The 17,828-nt window shown below is 39.3% G+C and overlaps 1 protein-coding gene across 6 annotated transcripts in view; it reads right to left on the bottom strand.

Annotated features, from left to right (window-relative positions):
* Positions 1-17,828, bottom strand: part of AFG1L (AFG1 like ATPase) — a 251,746-nt gene that overhangs the window by 44,142 nt on the left and 189,776 nt on the right. For 4 of the 6 annotated variants that reach the window (XR_010336653.1, XR_010336654.1, XR_010336655.1 and 1 more), the window contains exon 11: positions 370-510. The exons of the other annotated variants lie outside the window; for them this stretch is intronic. Coding sequence is in view for 1 of the 4 variants with exons in the window: in XM_012438458.2 (XP_012293881.2) it covers positions 370-510 (141 nt within the window). In the remaining 3 variants the exon portion in view is untranslated. The remainder of the gene's footprint in view (positions 1-369; positions 511-17,828) is intronic. 6 annotated transcript variants of the gene reach the window in all.

Genomic DNA, 17,828 nt, shown 5'->3' on the forward strand with positions numbered 1-17,828 from the left:
AGGCAAGACATAGTGTTTTAGAATGTGATAGATGAAGCACATAAGCTGTCTGGTAGAATGATGCAATCATTCGGTTTGTCTGATGATGAGAGTTTTACTATAGTATTATTGCTGCTTCTACTGATAGTGCTTATATAGCATTCCGCTTATGCCAAATGTTTTAAATGCCTTACATGCATTTGCCTTTTTAGTGCTCACAACGACCCTCAGAAGTAAATAATATTATCATTCCCAATTCACACATGAAGAGATAGAGGCACAAAGAGGTGAAGTAAGTGATAAAAATACATTAAGTCAGGATTTCAGCCCACGCAATCTGGCTCCACAATGCAAAGTGTCTAGTTTTGAGAAAATGTACTACATCCTTACCTTGAGATCATAAAAGTTATCGATGAGAGTTATGAATCTTCGACCTTGAGTCCTGTTTGCCAGAGTAAATTGTGGAATGTTTCGTAAAAATATTGTATCAAAATTCTTTGATAGTTCCAAATAGTCACTGGCTCCAAGTGGCTATGATTTAAATGAAAAAAAGAAAAGAAAATTAAAAAATAAACCAATTCTGGTTGCCTTTGGATTGGTTTATTGTGAAAACACCTCTTTTTGTCATAGTGTGATCTAGGTGGTAGCTTTGAGAAACCTGACCAAAGGGGGCAGCGTTTTCAGAGTGGGCTAAGGACACAGACAACATATGCTGTGTTGCCTTAATAGTGATGTAAAAAAGGGGCAAGAGAGAAGACAAGAGTGTGGTGGGGAGTTAAAGAATATCTCTGGCCACAGCCTCCATTGGTAGTCTTTAGGTCCCTGTCCATATTTTTATTTCTATGACATCAATTTAAACATGTCCTAATAAGCCCATTCAAAAGTGGGTGAAGGATATGAACGGACACTTTACAAAAGAAGACATACAAGAGGCCAACAAACATATAAAAAATGCTCATCATCACTGGTCATTAGAGAAATGCAAATCAAAACTACACTGAGATTCCATCTCACGCCAGTTAGAATGGCGATCATTAAAAAATCTGGAGACAACAGATGCTCGAGAGGATGTGGAGAAATAGGAACACTTTTACACTGTTGGTGGGAGTGTAAATTAGTTCAACCATTGTGGAAGACAGTGTGGTGATTCCTCAAGGACCTAGAAATAGAAATCCCATTTGACCCAGCAATCCCATTACTGGGTATATATCCAAAGGATTATAAATCGTTCTACTATAAGGACACATGCACACGAATGTTCACTGCAGCACAGTTTACAATAGCAAAGACTTGGAACAAACCCAAATGCCCATCGATGACAGACTGGACAGGGAAAATGTGGCACATATACACCATGGAATATTATGCAGTCATCAAAAACGATGAGTTTGCGTCCTTTGTAGGGACATGGATGAACCTGGAAACCATCATTCTCAGCAAACTGACACAAGAACACAAAATCAAACACCACATGTTCTCACTCATAGGTGGGTGTTGAACAATGAGAACACATGGACACAGGGAGGGGAGCACTACACACTGGGGTCTGTTGGGGGGAACTAGGGGAGGGACAGCGGGGGGTGGGGAGTTGGGGAGAGATAGCATGGGGAGAAATGCCACATATAGGTGAAGGGGAGGAAGGCAGCAAATCACACTGCCACGTGTGCACCTATGCAACAATCTTGCATGTTCTTCACATGTACCCCAAAACCTAAAATGCAATAAAATAAAATAAAAAAACAAACAAACAAACAAAAAAACATGTCCTAATAAATCCTTCCTGTGACTCAACTGCAAACTGCCACTATTGGTCAATGGAGCTATTTGATAATGGCATGCTGAAGATTACGCCACCATTTTGACATAAAGAATGTGATTCAGTATGAAAATCATCAGAAATTATTTTTAGTTTAATTTAAGGTACAATTATTCAAGTGCAATATTGCTAACCTCTGTAGGAAATACCCAAAGGCTTAAATGATCAGGAGCAGATGACACCTCCAGAATAAATTGATATGAGGAGAATAGGACTCAAGGTCCACAAACTTATTCATAAAAGTGCCACCTACAGATGTAAAACACTTGTTTCTGAAACATGAGTTTAACTTCTGAACATCAGGAACACGATCTGCAAACATATACTTTGGGGTTAGGAACACTCCCAGGAAATGTTCCCCTCTGCTCATTTTAAGCTGCCTGTGGATGGGTGTACTCTGTGAGCAGCAAACCACGAGCAAATGTTGGGAGAGTGTTTCTGGCCCTGCTGGCATTAGGAGAAGGCAGAGACTGAGTGGCCCGGGAACTGCTCTGAGGTCCCTCTGGAAGCGCCTGGGTCACCCTGACCAACCTCTAAGACACAGGTGGCTGAGCCTCCTCAGCTTCTGGCAGAATCCATCAATACTCCTCCCTGTCCAGAAATGTCTGTTTCATTTGGGAAGTCCTTTGCATGAAACTTCTTTCAGAAATGTTGATATGGCTGTGTTCCTGGGAGAATTAGGAAACTGTGAGGAGGAGGAGGAGAGTCATTCTCACCTTTGTCCATTCACTTAAGCCTATCACTGTCCTACCAACCAGCTGACATCAGTCATGCTCAGGAATTTGCATGGAGGTGTGGGGAGGTGCAAGTGGAAGGTATGAGTAAATCCAGAAAGTTAAGTTCTGGAGAAGTGGTTCCCTCAATAGAGAGGAGTTCTAGGAAGGATGCAGCAATTATGGGACCTAGGCAATGGGCACAAAACCAGAGACAGAGAGCACCAAGAATGACCCGAGTCCTTTGGAAATGTGTTTACAGTGCTCCTTCCTCCTCTCTCTTCTCACCAACCAGATAACAAATGGTGGCCAGGAGGAGGCAACCTCCGCTCTTCCCATTTTCCTTCCCTGGCTGGAGAGCCTCTACCTCCAGACCCCCTGCCTGGCCTTAGCTGAGACAAGCCACTCACCTCAGCCATGGAGGGTTCCAGTGTGCTGTGGGTTTTTCCTGGGAGTGGGGTGGGGTTGGTTTAAACCTGCCTCTCTTCCAAGAGAACCCTGCTGTTGAGCCCAATACAGACCAGGAGCATGTGTTAATAGAGAAGCTGGGAGTGAGGGGGCTCTGGAAGGCCTGGATCTCACTCCTCAGTTGCTACTTATCAACTGGATGCCACTGGCAAGTCACATCATCTTCCCGTTCCTTAGTTTTCCCATTTGTAAAATGGGGATTTGATTCATATCTGACAGAATTGTGAGGATTAAACAAAATAATACATGCAAAGCATTTAGCACAGTGCCTGGGGCATACATTAGTATTCAAACCATCTTGGCTATTTTTATTTTTATTATTTTGAGATCAAATGATTGGGCTCAGTGCAAATGAATTGAGCATGTCATTCTTAAGAGGAATCCAAGACCCTAAATCAGCCTTTGTGCACTTGTCTGTCTTGGGAGTCACAGCAGGCACCAGATGAGACTGTGGAATCACCAAATAGTGAAAACAATCCCCAAAAGGGAGAGAGGGGAGGGAAAAATTTAGTGTCTTTTTGTAAAAAGGAAAACTCATACATTAAGACTCTCATGATCTGAGGGTACACTACTTTTTTTGAGCTAAGTTAGGATTTAGTGTCTCATCTTTTGTAAACCAGAAAGTATATGTAAAAAAAAAATGGAAATCTCATATTAGGTAGTAGTTATGTATAATTAAGCCCACTCTATGCATGAATGTGATTTCTATCAGAATAACTACATGCCCAAGGAAAATCATTATCAGAAGTGCACTGAAGTGCCTAGGGCAACTGAAAATCAGAATTTTGCCCACTCAGCTATTTTACAAATTATATACCTTTGTCAGTAGGTTCTGTATTTTTCATTATATTAGCAACTATTCCTTCACCCCATATTCCTTAAACAATTATATGATCATTCACATAAAGGAAACAAAGCTTAATAGAGTTATCTATTTCCTTTCAAGACAAAAGTCATTGGGGGAATGTGGCATTGTTGTTTAATTCATACAGTTTAGGATGAGGAAAAAGTTCTGGAGGTAGACAGTGTTGATCATTGTACAATAATATGAATGTACTTAATGCCACTGAACTGTACACTTAAAATTAGCTAAAATGGTCAATTTTATGTTATATAATATTTTACCTTAGTTTTCCCATTTGTAAAATGGGGATTTGATTCATATCTGACAGAATTGTGAGGATTAAACAAAATAATACATGCAAAGCATTTAGCACAATAAAGAAATAGTCATTTAAAACAAGGAGAGGTTATTGGTTGCCAAAGAGATCTCTCCCAATTTAGGCCATGAAGACCTAGAAATATTACCTTTTTCTTTAAAAACATGAAAAAGAAGAATGACATGCATTAATCAAAGAAGGAAGTTTTTCCCCAAAAAAAATCAGATCCAATAAGAATAGGACTAATTTAAAATAACAACTTTTTGTTTTTAATAAATTCATGGGTAAGCATATTTCTAAAAAGAAAAGGTAAAAAAAAGTGAAAAATAAAAAAGAGAATAATAAATGGGAAAGATAAACAAGAAAAACAATTCAATTGGTTCTCCCTATCTATAGGTTCCACATCTGCAGATTCAACCAACTGCTGCTCAAAAATATTTAGAGAAAAAAACAACATAAAAACCAATACAAATTAAAAAGCAATACATTATAACTATTTACATAGCATTCACATTGAACTAGGTATTACAAATAATCTAGAGATGATTAAAGAATACGGGAGGAGGCCAGGCCCAGTGGCTCCCACCTGTAATCCCAGCACTTTGGAAAGCTGAGACGGGTGGATCACTTGAGCTCAGGAGTTGGAGACCCGCTTGGGCAACGTAGTGAAACCTCATCTCTACAAAAGATACACAAAATTAGCCAGGTGTGGTGGTGTGTGCCTGTGGTGACAGCTACTCAGGAGGCTGAGGTGAGAGGACTGCTTGAGCCTGGAAGTCTAAGGCTGCAGTGAACTGAAATAGCCATCACTGCACTTGAGCCTGGGCAACAGAGACACCCCCCTGCCCCCCCAACCCTCTCTCTCTCTCTCTCTCTCTCTCTCTCTCTCTCTCTCTCTCTCTCTCTCTCTCTCTCTCTCTATATATATATATATATATATATATATATATATATATCTTCTCCTGCTGATACTTTTTTTAAATGGAGTTTTGCTCTTGTTGCCCAGGCTAGAGTGCAATGGCACAATTTCAGCTCACTGCAAACCTCTGCCTCCTGGATTCAATTCTCCTGCCTCAGCCTCCTGAATAGCTGGGACTACAGGCACATGCCGCTATGCCCAGCTTTGTATTTTTAGTAGAGATGGGGTTTCACCATGTTGGCCAGGATGGTCTCCATCTCTTGACCTCATGATCCACCTGTCTTGGCCTCCCAAAGTGCTGGGATTACAGGTATAAGCCACCGTGCCCAGCCTTGTGTATTTCTTTATTACTTCTCCATGATTCATTTTGGATAGTTTTTCTGATCCACTGTGCTTCTCCTTAGCTGTGTTTAATCTGCTCTTAAACTCATCCCTTGAGCCCTTAATTTTGGTTATTTTACTTTGTAGCTCTGGAATTTCCACTGATTCTTTTTCAAAGTTGAGATGTCTTTTTGTATCATCTCTAGATCCCTTCTGAAGCCTAGTTCCAAACCAAGTCTTTTTTTAAACTCTTTAAATATGTAAGCCTAGTTGTTTAAAATATGGACTCATAATTCCAGTATCTGGAGTACCTAATTTTATTGTCTGTTGTTTTTATTTGTTCTCATTCCTAGCATCTTGTCTCCTCATATGCCTAGTTATCTCTGTACATGCTGGATTTTATCTTTGAAAAAAAAATACAAACAGAAAAAAATCCAAGTTCAGGTCTTAAAGTTTTAAGTTCAGCTCAAAATCTGGCTGAAGTCCACGAGAGGGCTGGCTTATTTCTGTTTTATGCTAATTCCTAGGTGCAGTCCTTCAGGACTTCAGGATAAAATCTACTCAGCACTTTATCCAAAGTCGGGAAGATAGCGAGTTAAGAAAGTTCCCATCCTTGGATGGCCCTAGTCTCTGACTTTTGTCCCACTAACCCAATAAGGCTGCCAAACATAAGCTCAGCTCACTTAATTTTGAAAACAAGATTGTTAGTGCATACCAATATCCATGTTTTTGTCTTTTTTCTGGGCACACAGACTACAGGCACACTTCATTTTATTGTGCTTCATTTTATTGTGTTCTGAAGATACTTCTGTTTTGTTTACAAATTGAAGATTTGTGGCAACTCTGCATCAAGCAAGTCTGTTGGTGACATTTTTCAATAGCATGTGCTCACTTCATGTCTCTGTGTCACATTTTGGTAATTGCCACAGTATGTCAAACTTTTTCATTATCATTATATCTTGATATGGTGATCTGGGATCACTGATCTTTGATGTTACGGTTATAATTGCTTTGGGGTGCCATGAACCACACCCTTATAAGATGGTGGACTTAATTGATACATTTTGTGTGTTCTCCCTGTTCCACCACTAGCTGTTCCCCCATCGCTCTCCCTCTCCTCAGGCTTCCCTATTCCCTGAGATACAACAATGTTAAAATTAGGTCAATTAATAACATTACAATGGTCTCCGTGTTCAAGTGGAAGGATGAGTCACACATCTCTCATATGAAAGCTAAAGCTAGAAATGATTATGCCTAGCGAGGAAGGCATGCCAAAAGTCAAAACAGGACAAAAAGTAGGCCTCTTGAACCAAACAGTTAGCCAAGTTGTGAATGAAAAGGAAAAATTCTTGAAGGAAATAAAAAGTGCTACTCCAGTGAACATACAAATGATAAGAAAGCAAAACAGCATTATTGTTGATCTGGAGAAAGTCTGAGTGGTCTAGATAGAAGATCAGACCAGCCACAGTGCTTCCTTAAGCCAAAGCATAACATAGAGCAAGCCCCTAACTCTCTTCAATTATATGAAGATTGAAAGAGGTAAGGAAACTGCAGAAAAAAAAAATCAGAAACTAGCAGAGGTTTGTTCATGAGGTTTAAGCAAAGAAGCCATCTCTGTGACATAAGTTTAAGGTGAAGCAGCAAGTGCTGATGTAAAAGCTACAGCATGATCTAGTTTAAGATCATTTATGAAGGTGGCTACACTAAACAACAGATTTTCAATGCAGATGAATCAGAAGAAAATGCCCTCTGCGACTTTCAGTTAGAGAGAAGTCAATGCCTGGCTTCAATGCTTCAAAAGCATAAACTGACTCTCTTGCTAGGGGCTAATGCAGCTGGTGACTTTAAGTTGAAGCCAATGCTCTTTACCATTCTGAAAATCCTAGGGCCCTTAAGAATGATGCTAAATCTACTCTGCCTGTGCTCTAAAAATAGAACAAAGCCTAGATGACAGCATATCTTTTTATAGCATGGTTTACTATGTATTTTGAGCCTCCTTTAAGACCTACTGCCCAGAAAAAAGACTTCTTTCAAAAGATTACTGCTCATTGATAATGCACTTGGTCACTTGGTCACCCAAGAGCCCTGGTGGAACTATACAAAGAGATGAATGTTGTTTTCATGACTGTTAACACAATATCCATTCTGTAGTCCATGAATCAAGAAGTAATTTTGACTTTCAAGTCTAATTATTTAAGAAATACATTTTATAAGGCCATAGCTGTCACATCTGTAGTGATTCCTTTGATGGATCTGGGCTAAGTTAATTAAAAACTTTATGGAAAGGATTCATCATTCTAGATACCATGAAGAACATTAGTGCTTCATGGGAGGTCAAAATAACAACATTAACAGGACTTTGGGAGAAGAGGATTCCAACCTTCATGAATGACTTGGAGAGGTTGAAGAGGAAGTAACCGTAGATGTGGTAGAAATAGCAAGAGAACTAAAATTAGAAGTGGAGCCTGAAGATATGGCTGAATTGCTGCAATCTCAGGATCAAACTTGAACTGATAAGGAGTTGCTTCTTATGGACGAGAAAGAAAGTGGTTTCTTGAGATGGGATCTATTCCTTGTGAAGATGGTGTGAACACTGCTGAAATGACAACAAAGGATTTAGACTATTACATAAACTTAGTTGTTAAAGCAGTGGCAGGGTTTGAGGGGACTAACTCCAATTTCAAAAGAAGTTCTGCTGTGAGTAACTGCTATCAAACAGCATCACTTGCTACAAAGAAATCTTTTGTGAAAGGAAGAGTCCATTATACAGCAAAGTTCATTGTCTTAAGAAATTGTCACAGTCATCCTAACCTTCAGCAATCACCACCATGATCAGTCAACAGTCATCAACATTGAGGCAAGAGGTTGGGTGTGGTGGCTCATGCCTATAATCCCAGCACTTTGGGAGGCTGAGGAGGGTAGATCACTTGAGACCAGCCTAGTCAACATGGGAAAACCCCATCTCTACTGAAAATACAAAACCGGGCATGGTGGTGTGCACCTGTAATCCCAGCTACTCAGGAGTCTGAGGCAGGAGAAAGGCTTGAACCTGGGAGGCAGAGGTTGCAGTGAGCCCAGATCGCACCACTGCACTCCAGCCTAGGCGACAGAGTGCGACTTGGTCTGGGTAAAACCAAACAAAACACTGAGGCAAGAAGGGCCTATACCAGCAAAACCTTACACCTCACTGAAGGCTTAAATGATTGTTAGCATTTTTTAGTAATAAAGCATTTTTAAATTAAGGTATGTATTCTTTTGACATAATGCTATTGTACACTTAATAGACTACAGTATAAACATAACTTTTATATGTACTGGGAAACAAAAAAATTCCTGTGACTCATTGGTTCCAGTGGTCTGGAACCAAGCCAGCAATATATGCAGGGTGCATTATTGCCCAGCCTCCCTTGGATTTAAGTGTGGCTGTGTGATCAAGTTCAGACCAGGGAATGAGAGAGAAAGTAATATCACTTCTAGGTCTAGCCCATGAAAACATTCTATACAGAATCTTCCTTCTTTTCCTCATCTGCTGGCTGAATAGAGAGGACTCTAAGGACTTAAAGGAGAGATGAAGTCTGAATCCATGAAGGACTGCATGGAGCTACATTTCCTGTCAGCCTGCATTGGATGGTAATATGATCAAGAAATATATGTTTATTTATTAACCCTCTAATTTAGGGGTTGTTTCAGCAGTTAGCCTATTCTACTACTAATTTCATCTAGCTTCCTTCATTGCCCTAACCAAAAAGGTGGTACAAATTACAGAGAGTCAACCATTACTAAAAATACAAAACAACTTAATGTTTCCTTGTATAAATGAGGATTCTTGTTCACACAGATGGTAACTACCAAAAATTTGTCTTCAAAGTGGGCAAAAAACATGAACAGACGCCTCTCAAACAAGAAATACAAGTGGTCAACAAAGATAGGAAAAAATGCCCAACAGCATTAATCATCAGAGAAACGCAAATTAAAACCACAATGAGCTATCATCTCACACCAGTCAGAATGACTGTTACTAAAAAGTCAAAAAATAGGAGATGTTGGCAAGGAATGTGGAGAAAAGGGAATGCTTATACCCTGTGGGAATGTAAATTAGTTTAACCCCCATGGAAAACAGTATAGAGATTTTTCGAAGAACTAAAAATAGAACTACCATTCAACCCAGCAATCCCACTACTGGGTATCTACCCAAAGGAAAGGAATTGTTTTATCAAAAAGACACCTGTTACACTCAAATGTTTGTAACAGCAGTATTCACAAAAACAAAGGCATGGAAGCAATCTAAGTGTCCATCGATAGTGGACTGGATAAAGAAAATGTGGTGCATATATATATATATATAATATACACACATGTATGCACAATCACACAAACACACACATATATATACACACACACATATGTATACACACACACCATGGAATACTACACAGCCATAAAATAATGAAATCATGTTCTTTTCAGCAACATGGATGCAACTGAAGGCCATTATCCTAAGCAAATTAATACAGAAACAGAAAACCAAATACTGCATGTTCTAACTTGTAAATGAGAGCTAAACAATGCCTACACATGGACATAAAGATGGAAAAAAATAGATACTGGGGACCCCAAAATGGGGGAAGCAAGAGAAGGGGGGAAAGGTTGGAAGAATTACCTATTGGTCACTATGTTCACTATTCAGATAACGAGCACCTTAGCAGCCCAAACCCCAGCATTATACAACATACCCATGTAACAAACCTGCACAGGTACCCCCTGAATCTATTATTTTTTTTAAAATTCCTCTTCAAATTTTCTTCAGATTTTTTTTGTGGGGGGCACAGACAGGATCTAGCTTTTTGCCCAGACTGGAGTACAGTGGCGTGATCTCGGCTCACTGCAGCCTTGACCTCCTGGGCTCAAATGATCCTCCCACCTTAGCCTCCTGAGTAGCAGGAACTTAAGTGCACCCCATCATACCCAGCTATTTTTTTTTTTTTTTTTTTTTGGTAGAGATGAGGTCTTGCTATGTTGCCAGGGCTGGTCTCAAACTCCTAGGCTCAAGTAATCCGAAACACCTTGGCCTCCCAAAGAGCTTGGATTACAGGAATGAGCCATCATGCCTGGCCTGGATTATCATTTTAAAAGTCTTAATCAGGAATTGCATTTATTCCATTTTAAGTATCAAAACTGACTTTTAAAAAGTTATGTTTATGGGCTGGGCATGGTGGCTCATACCTGCAATCCCAGTACTTTGGGAGGCTGAGGTTAATGAATTGCTGAGGTTAGTGAATTGCTTAAGAGTTTGAGACTAGCCTGGGCAACATGGCAAAATCCCATCTCTACAAAAAATACAAAAATTAGCCAGGCATAGTGGCACTCACTTGTAGTCTCAGCTACTTGGGAGGCTGAGGTGAGAGGATGGCTTGAACCCAGGGGGGTGGAGGTTGCAGTGAACCAAGATGGTGCCACTGCACTTCAACCTAGGTAACAGAGCAAGACCTTGTCCAAAAAAAAAAAGTTATGTTTATGGAGGGAATTTTCTCATTACAAATTTGAAAAGATTTTATTTGATAGTTTTATTCAAGTTCAGTATTTGATATATTGCTTTTTTTTTTGAGACAGAGTCTTGCTTTGTCACCCAAGCTGGAGTGCAGTGGTGCAATCTTGGCTCATTGCAGCCTCCACCTCCCGGGTTCAAGTGATTCTCCTGCCTCAGCCTTCCAAGTAGCTGGGATTACAGGCACATGCCACACACCTGGCTAATTTTTGTATTTTTAGTAGAGACAGGGTTTCACCATGTTGGTCAGGATGGTCTTGAACTCCTGATCTCAGATGATCTGCCTGCCTCAGGCTTCCAAAGTGCTGGGATTACAGGAATGAACCACTGTACCTGGCCGATATATTTCAAAATACCTTTGTAAGTTTATTTTTCTTCTCATGATTATACAATGTACAGAAATATAATGAATGTTCATTCATTATATTTCTGTACATTGTATAATCAATGCTGCCAAATCATCTTATATAACCCTGTGCACCACACAAAGGATTTTTGATGTGTGACATCTTGATCAATGTGACCAATACTGATTTAAATACAAATGTTGCCGCTCACCCTTTCGTTCCTGAGCATTCATTATTTAAAGGTGTTTGGGTTATTTAAAAATGTTTAGCTGGATTAACTAAAAAATTCTCTAGAAAATTACGATAATGTAAAACCCATTGGAGAACTGAAGAAGGCCTATGTGGGGCGGGTGGGTCATCTGATTACTGTAATGGCTGCAACTGTTCTTGCCTCCTTGTCCATATCCTTTGGATTGCAACTTTCCAGCTCTCTCATGGAGACATGCAACCTATTTCCTCAACTCTTTACCATGGCCAACAGAATGAGGCAAAAGTTACAGTTTTCAAGTTCTGAACTTAGGTCTCAAGAAGCTTTGTGTGCTTCTGTTCACTCTTCTGCAATACCTCAGCTAGCCTGCTGGAGGAGGAGCGAATACAAGAAGAGCAGCTAATTGTCTAAGCGGAGAGAGCATCCTAGGCTAGCATACAGCTAGCTGGCCCCACACAGATGAGAGAGCCTAGCCCAGAGCAGCAAACTGACTGCAGAGGCACACATGAACCCAATAGAGATCCAAAGAACTCCCCCAATAGCCTGTAGACTAGAGGGTAATAACAAATGCTTATTTTTACTCAGTTTATGTGACTGAATTTTGGGGTGATTTATTATGCAGCAAGAGCTAACAAAAACACTATACCTGCTACAGAGATTTACTAGTGAAAGCTTATATTTTAAGTCATTAGCAAGTCCGGCCCCTCTAGAAAAATATGATCCAGCTTTTATACTTAAGAATTAGTTTTGTGGCTGGGTGCAGTGCCTCATGCCTATAATCCCAGCACTTTGGGAGGCTGAAGCAGGTGGATCACGAGGTCAGGAGATTGAGACCATCCTGGACAACATGGTGAAACCCCGTCTCTACTAAAACACAAAAAATTAGCCGGGCCTGGTGGCACATGCCTGTAGTCCCAGCTACTCATGCCACTCACTGCACTCCAGCCTGGTGAGACTCCATCTCAAAAAAAAAAAAAAAGAATTACTTTTGCATAATTGATAAGTATACTTAAACACATATATCATCATTTATTTTATGTTCATTTATTTTTATAATCAATTTTGGAATTTTTATGGTGTAGTATAAAGTTTTATACTAAAGACCTTGGGGAGACAGAATGCCATTTACATTTGCTGTTGCCACCCTCATTTACTTCACTGTTCAAGACAGGGAGTCCTATTCACCTCAGTGTCCCCAGCACCTAGCACAGACCAGGGAACAGAGTTTTGCATAATATATAATTAATGAATAAATAAAGAGACTAACACCAAGTCTTCAAAATCAATTATAACTACTGAATGCTTAATAAATATGAGGCATTGTATTAAATCCTACAACAACTTTGCAAAACACAGAGAAAAGACATTTCTCTATTCCTTTGACCACACTAAAATACAACTAAATTACATGCACAGTATATCTATGGCAGTTGCAAATATTTATACTTTTGTTTTGCATTAGTTGATCCTCCTATGTAACTAAACCATAGCATAATACAATTTTTGAAACCATAATTAGTATTGTGAATTCATGCATTGTGCCCTATGAATAATTAAAGCATATGATTACTTTTGAGTACTAAATGGCACTTCAGTTAGTAGCATCCTTGAGTGTTATTCTAGCTCAAAATTCAAGTAGCTTTATCTAAGGCTGATTCTTCTTATGATAGATAATGATGACATTCTCTATCTTTCTACCTGAGCAATTAAAAAGTTTAGTAGTCTTTGATATGGCTGGTTATCTGAATAATTTTCTTAACAGGAACAATTAAAATCCACTTATCCGATGGTTTGTGCATTCTCTACCATTGTTTCAAACTCTGTTTCTGTGGAAACCTGATGAAAACTTAGAGAACTTTAAATCTATAATGAGTTTGCGAAGAGTATTTGTGTTCCTTAATTACCAAGCATATACAGCTGGATTATATGTAGCCCAGTTTCTCTAACAAACTTTTAAAAATGAAGAGCTTGGTTACTGTCTTTTTTCTCCTGTATCAGAAATGACCCAGTTGTCTGCTTTGGCATTGACCCTGGTGCCAGGAGTGGGAATTTTCTCAATCCCACACCAGTGTGAAATGAACAAGCATTACCACCAGACCACCTTCTGCCCTACAATGATCCACTTCAGTACACCCAAATGAGCTGTCAGCTTGAGCTTCTTTTTTCTCTGCCTCGCTAATGGTTGCTCTGCTACCATTATTTCAGCTGAAGTAGGACGATTATGATTTCAAGCTCTATCTATATTATGCTGTCCTAAGGGTTACTCTTTATCTGTATAGTCTCCTCCTTATAAACCCTTTGTAGAAATACGCTGATAGCTCTTTATTAAATAAACATGCATGACATCTTACTTTATTTACATAGCAATGACAATAATATCTTAAAGAAAAGTACCTTTTAATAGAAAATAAATGCTTGAATGGAATTAGGATGAATGTATCCTTTTCAAAACAAACTGAAAATACAGTATGAATTGATATTAAGACTATTTTTATGTGCCAAATCCAAAATAATAAATTCAATAATTAGAAAAACAAGGCTGCCAGTGGTGGCTCATGCTTTTAATCCCAGTACTTCGGGAGGCCGAAGTGAGTGGATCACTTGAGGTCAGGAGTTTGAGACCAGCCTGGCCAATATAGTGAAACCCTGTCTTTACTAAAAATACAAAAAAAAAAACTTAGCTGGGCATGGTGGTGCATGCCTGTAATCCCAGCTACTCGGGAGGCTGAGGCAGGAGAATCACTGGAACAGGAGAGGCGGAGGTTGCAGTGAACCGAGATGGTGCCACTGTACTCCAGCCTCCAGCCTGGGCGACAGAGCAAGACTCCATGAAAAAAAGAAAGAAAGAAAGAAAGAGCACTGGAATGTGGGTATTTGCAGAGTAAATAATTTCCCAAGATTCATATGGCACCTTAATATGAGAAAGCTCATGAATATGAAGTCCAAACACCCAGCTGAGAAATATCTCACTATTCTAAAAAATATCACCAATTCTTAACACATTCTACTTCACAGGGTGTTCTCTGGAGTGCTGAGGGAAAGTTTTGCCGTGTGATTTACACAGTCTCAATGGCAGGAGGCTGGTTCTACCTAAATTTACCAGATCTTTGCTAAATTCTCTAACCCCTTTTAATGGGTAAAACAGTATTTTTTTTTTGCGGGGGGGCGGGTACATATTTTAATTTTAACAGAGAGCTTGTAGAAACAATGATTTAACCAAAAATCAATGTGACAAACTAGAGGAGGGTACACCCCTCCTCTACTCTACTTGACCAGCTTTGTGTATATAATCAAAAGATCTCCAAATTCTGGAGATGTCTAATTCTGGGGGGTCCTGGAACTGACGATTTTCTCAAGACACAAGCTACACGAAGCCAGGTCTATCAAATCAAATCTATCATGTGAAAAGCACTGTGCTGGACTCACTAGGGCAGGGGGGCCAGGGGAAGTGGGGATCAAAACAATTGTCATAAAAGCAGAAAATCAAAATGAAAATGTAAGACCGGGCCAGGTGACTCACGCCTGTAATCCCAGCAGTTTGGGAGGCCGAGGCAGGTGGATTGCTTGAGCTGGAGACCAGCCCAGCCAACATGATGAAACCCCATCTCTACTAAAATACAAAAGTTAGCCGGGCATGGTGGCAACAGGCCTGTAGCTACTCAGGAGGCTGAGGCACAAGAATTGCTTGAACCTGAAGGGCAGAGGTTGCAGTGAGCTGAGATCAGGCACTGCACTCCAGGCTGGGTGACAGTGAAACTGTCTCAAAAACAAAAGAAAAGAAAAAGAAGATGAAGAAGTAGGAAATCAACCTAATTTAGCATCATCATCATTATTAATGAGCATCACTAAATGTAAGCATCAATACAACTCCAAGACAATACGTAACAACTGCAAAAGCACATCCATGAGATGATAAAAATTAGCAGAACAGGTTGTACTAACCACCTGGGATTGAATGAACCAGACTATACCTTGCTAATTACCTGGCATCTGTTGTATGGTAGACATCTAAAATCTACAAGTCAAGTTACTCCTTTTGGAAATGGGATGAACTGGGTTCAACCATACGACAGAATTAACAACAGCAAACGAGCTAGTGTAGCTCAGAGCCCCCATTCAGAAAGACCCCCCCATATTTCTAGAGTTAGAAAGTCTTGCCTAGCTACTTTATTCAGCCTAAGTTTTCAGTTTAACTGTAGTGTGAAGGGCAGTCAGAAGGCAGAGGAGGCCTGTGAAGAACAAGGCTGCTGCTTTGGTTTGTGAGGCTGGAGGAAATGGGCCTTCACAGACTTTGGCTCACCATGTCCTGGAAGCTATCTTCACCACTAAATAATTTAGCCTGGCTCGCCTCTCCTCCTAGTTCTCACAGTATCTAAGGTTTCTGAATTTAAAAAAACAGAGGTTTAAGCTTTGGAGTTTATTAAAAGCTGTGGGAACACTTTGGATCACTAGGTTTTGATTCTCATGGCTCCCTAGAATCTGTTTAGTTTCAGGCCAATCCTAAGCAAACCTGGCTCTAGAAAAACAGGAATAGCACAAGAACCCATATTCTCCAGATCCAGGAACATAGATAATATAACGTTTTTTAAAAACATACCATTACAAGTGCATCTCTCTCTCTCTCTCTCTCTCTGTATGTGTGTGTGTATGTGTGTGTATAATTATTTGATTGGTTAGTTTAATATTTCTTTAAGAAGCTTTTGTTAAAAGACGTTTACTTTAACATGATCCTCTATTGTTAGACATGTACAATTCACCCTTCAAAATCATAAAGAACAAAGAAAAAATCTATTGTAGCTGCACAGTCCTGTGAAATTGTTCTGAATATTAGCAATCCAGTACATAGCAAAAAAATAAAAATAAAAATAAAAAATACTGGCAAGGGGAAGAAAAATAGCCCAATTGTTGCTAGAATTATTTCACAAGCTCCTTTATTAAAATAACACTGTAGCAACTCCTTCTAATTTCTCACTGGAAAAGGTATGTTCCTAGCTAGTTCAAAACAAAAGGAAATTTAAATATTATCATGAAAGACACAGTCCTGTGATATCTGATTGTCCAGACTACAGAATGTATTAAGTGACTATGGCCAAGGCTGAAATGTTTTCACCTCTTTTGTATTCTCTTTTTGAATATAAGGATTTTAATAAGAAAGTATACAATAATGATGAAGTAATTAGTAATAGCATTATTCTACCATAATCATTGAACTAAGTACTTAATCACTAACATAATCAAGCCATCCTGATTGTACCCTCGGTAGAGGGCAGCATTTGCTACATCTCCGTGGGAGGAAAGACTCGTAAATTTGTCTGGCTTTGAGATCTACCCAGAAGAAATGGGAAAGATTAGCTGCACAGAGCAAGGTCAGGTTCTAGACTCGCTGACACTGGTCTTGCATGTGCATGTGACATACAAGGCAAACCAATATTAACTTTTTCCTTTGGAAATCAGAGCTAAGTAGCACAAAAAGAGATACTTAGGATCCCAAAAAGAAAAAGGAGAAAAGGTTTTAGAATAGCTAAGAAGTTATTTTAAATTTGAGAATTGTAACTTCTGAACACGTTAAAGTCTTGCAAATGCAGAGGTTTTGTTACTTTTGTTTTGTTTTTTTGCTGTTGTTTTTGTTTGTTTTGCTTTCTTTGTGAGTCCATTGGAAAGACACAGAATTCTCTCAGGCTTGGATATTTGAAAAGCCTAATCAGCGCTGGAAAAGAGGTGGATATCAGAGAGTTGCTTTCTTCCTCCCACTCTTCTGATTTCCAAATCACGGAAACACTCAGTTAAAATGCTAATTCATATTTGAAAGATATTAAAAAGTGAATCAGAGCCAAGACTGAATACCTCTCTGTGCTGCTGGAACTATGAGTAAGACCAATGGAATTATTCACTTCATCTTCTTGCTGAAAGACAACCTTGAATTATCTGCTGCCCACATTTTATTAAAAGATAAAAACATCCATGAAAGGCTGGAACAACACACATCTATCCAACCTCTAAACATTTAAAATTATTTTTCTGGATTAAGCCAGATAAAGAACAAGCTTAGCTGTAAAGCACTTTTTTGCCCTTATTGAACTAGTTTTATTAAACTTTACTTTGTCATTATATTCCCAGCTAGGATATAATAATCTGTCGGATACAAGCATACGTTCGCAGCAGGAATGGTGCTGAGGAAATGTCTGCTGGGATCTTTCAGAAGTCCGTTTACAAAAGGTCCAAGTACCAGCAAAAATCATCACTTCTTCTGAGTAGCTGGTTTGTTTTTATCTTCTAACTTACTGAATATCTTTCCCCTCTTTGGCTGATAGAGGCTGAGTGTTGATTTAATTGTTCAACTTTAAGAACTATG

Source organism: Aotus nancymaae, unplaced genomic scaffold (genome assembly GCF_030222135.1).
Source record: "Aotus nancymaae isolate 86718 unplaced genomic scaffold, 86718_ANA_hifiasm-v0.15.2.pri h1tg000040l, whole genome shotgun sequence".
In the NCBI taxonomy this organism is placed as follows: Eukaryota; Metazoa; Chordata; class Mammalia; order Primates; family Aotidae; genus Aotus; species Aotus nancymaae.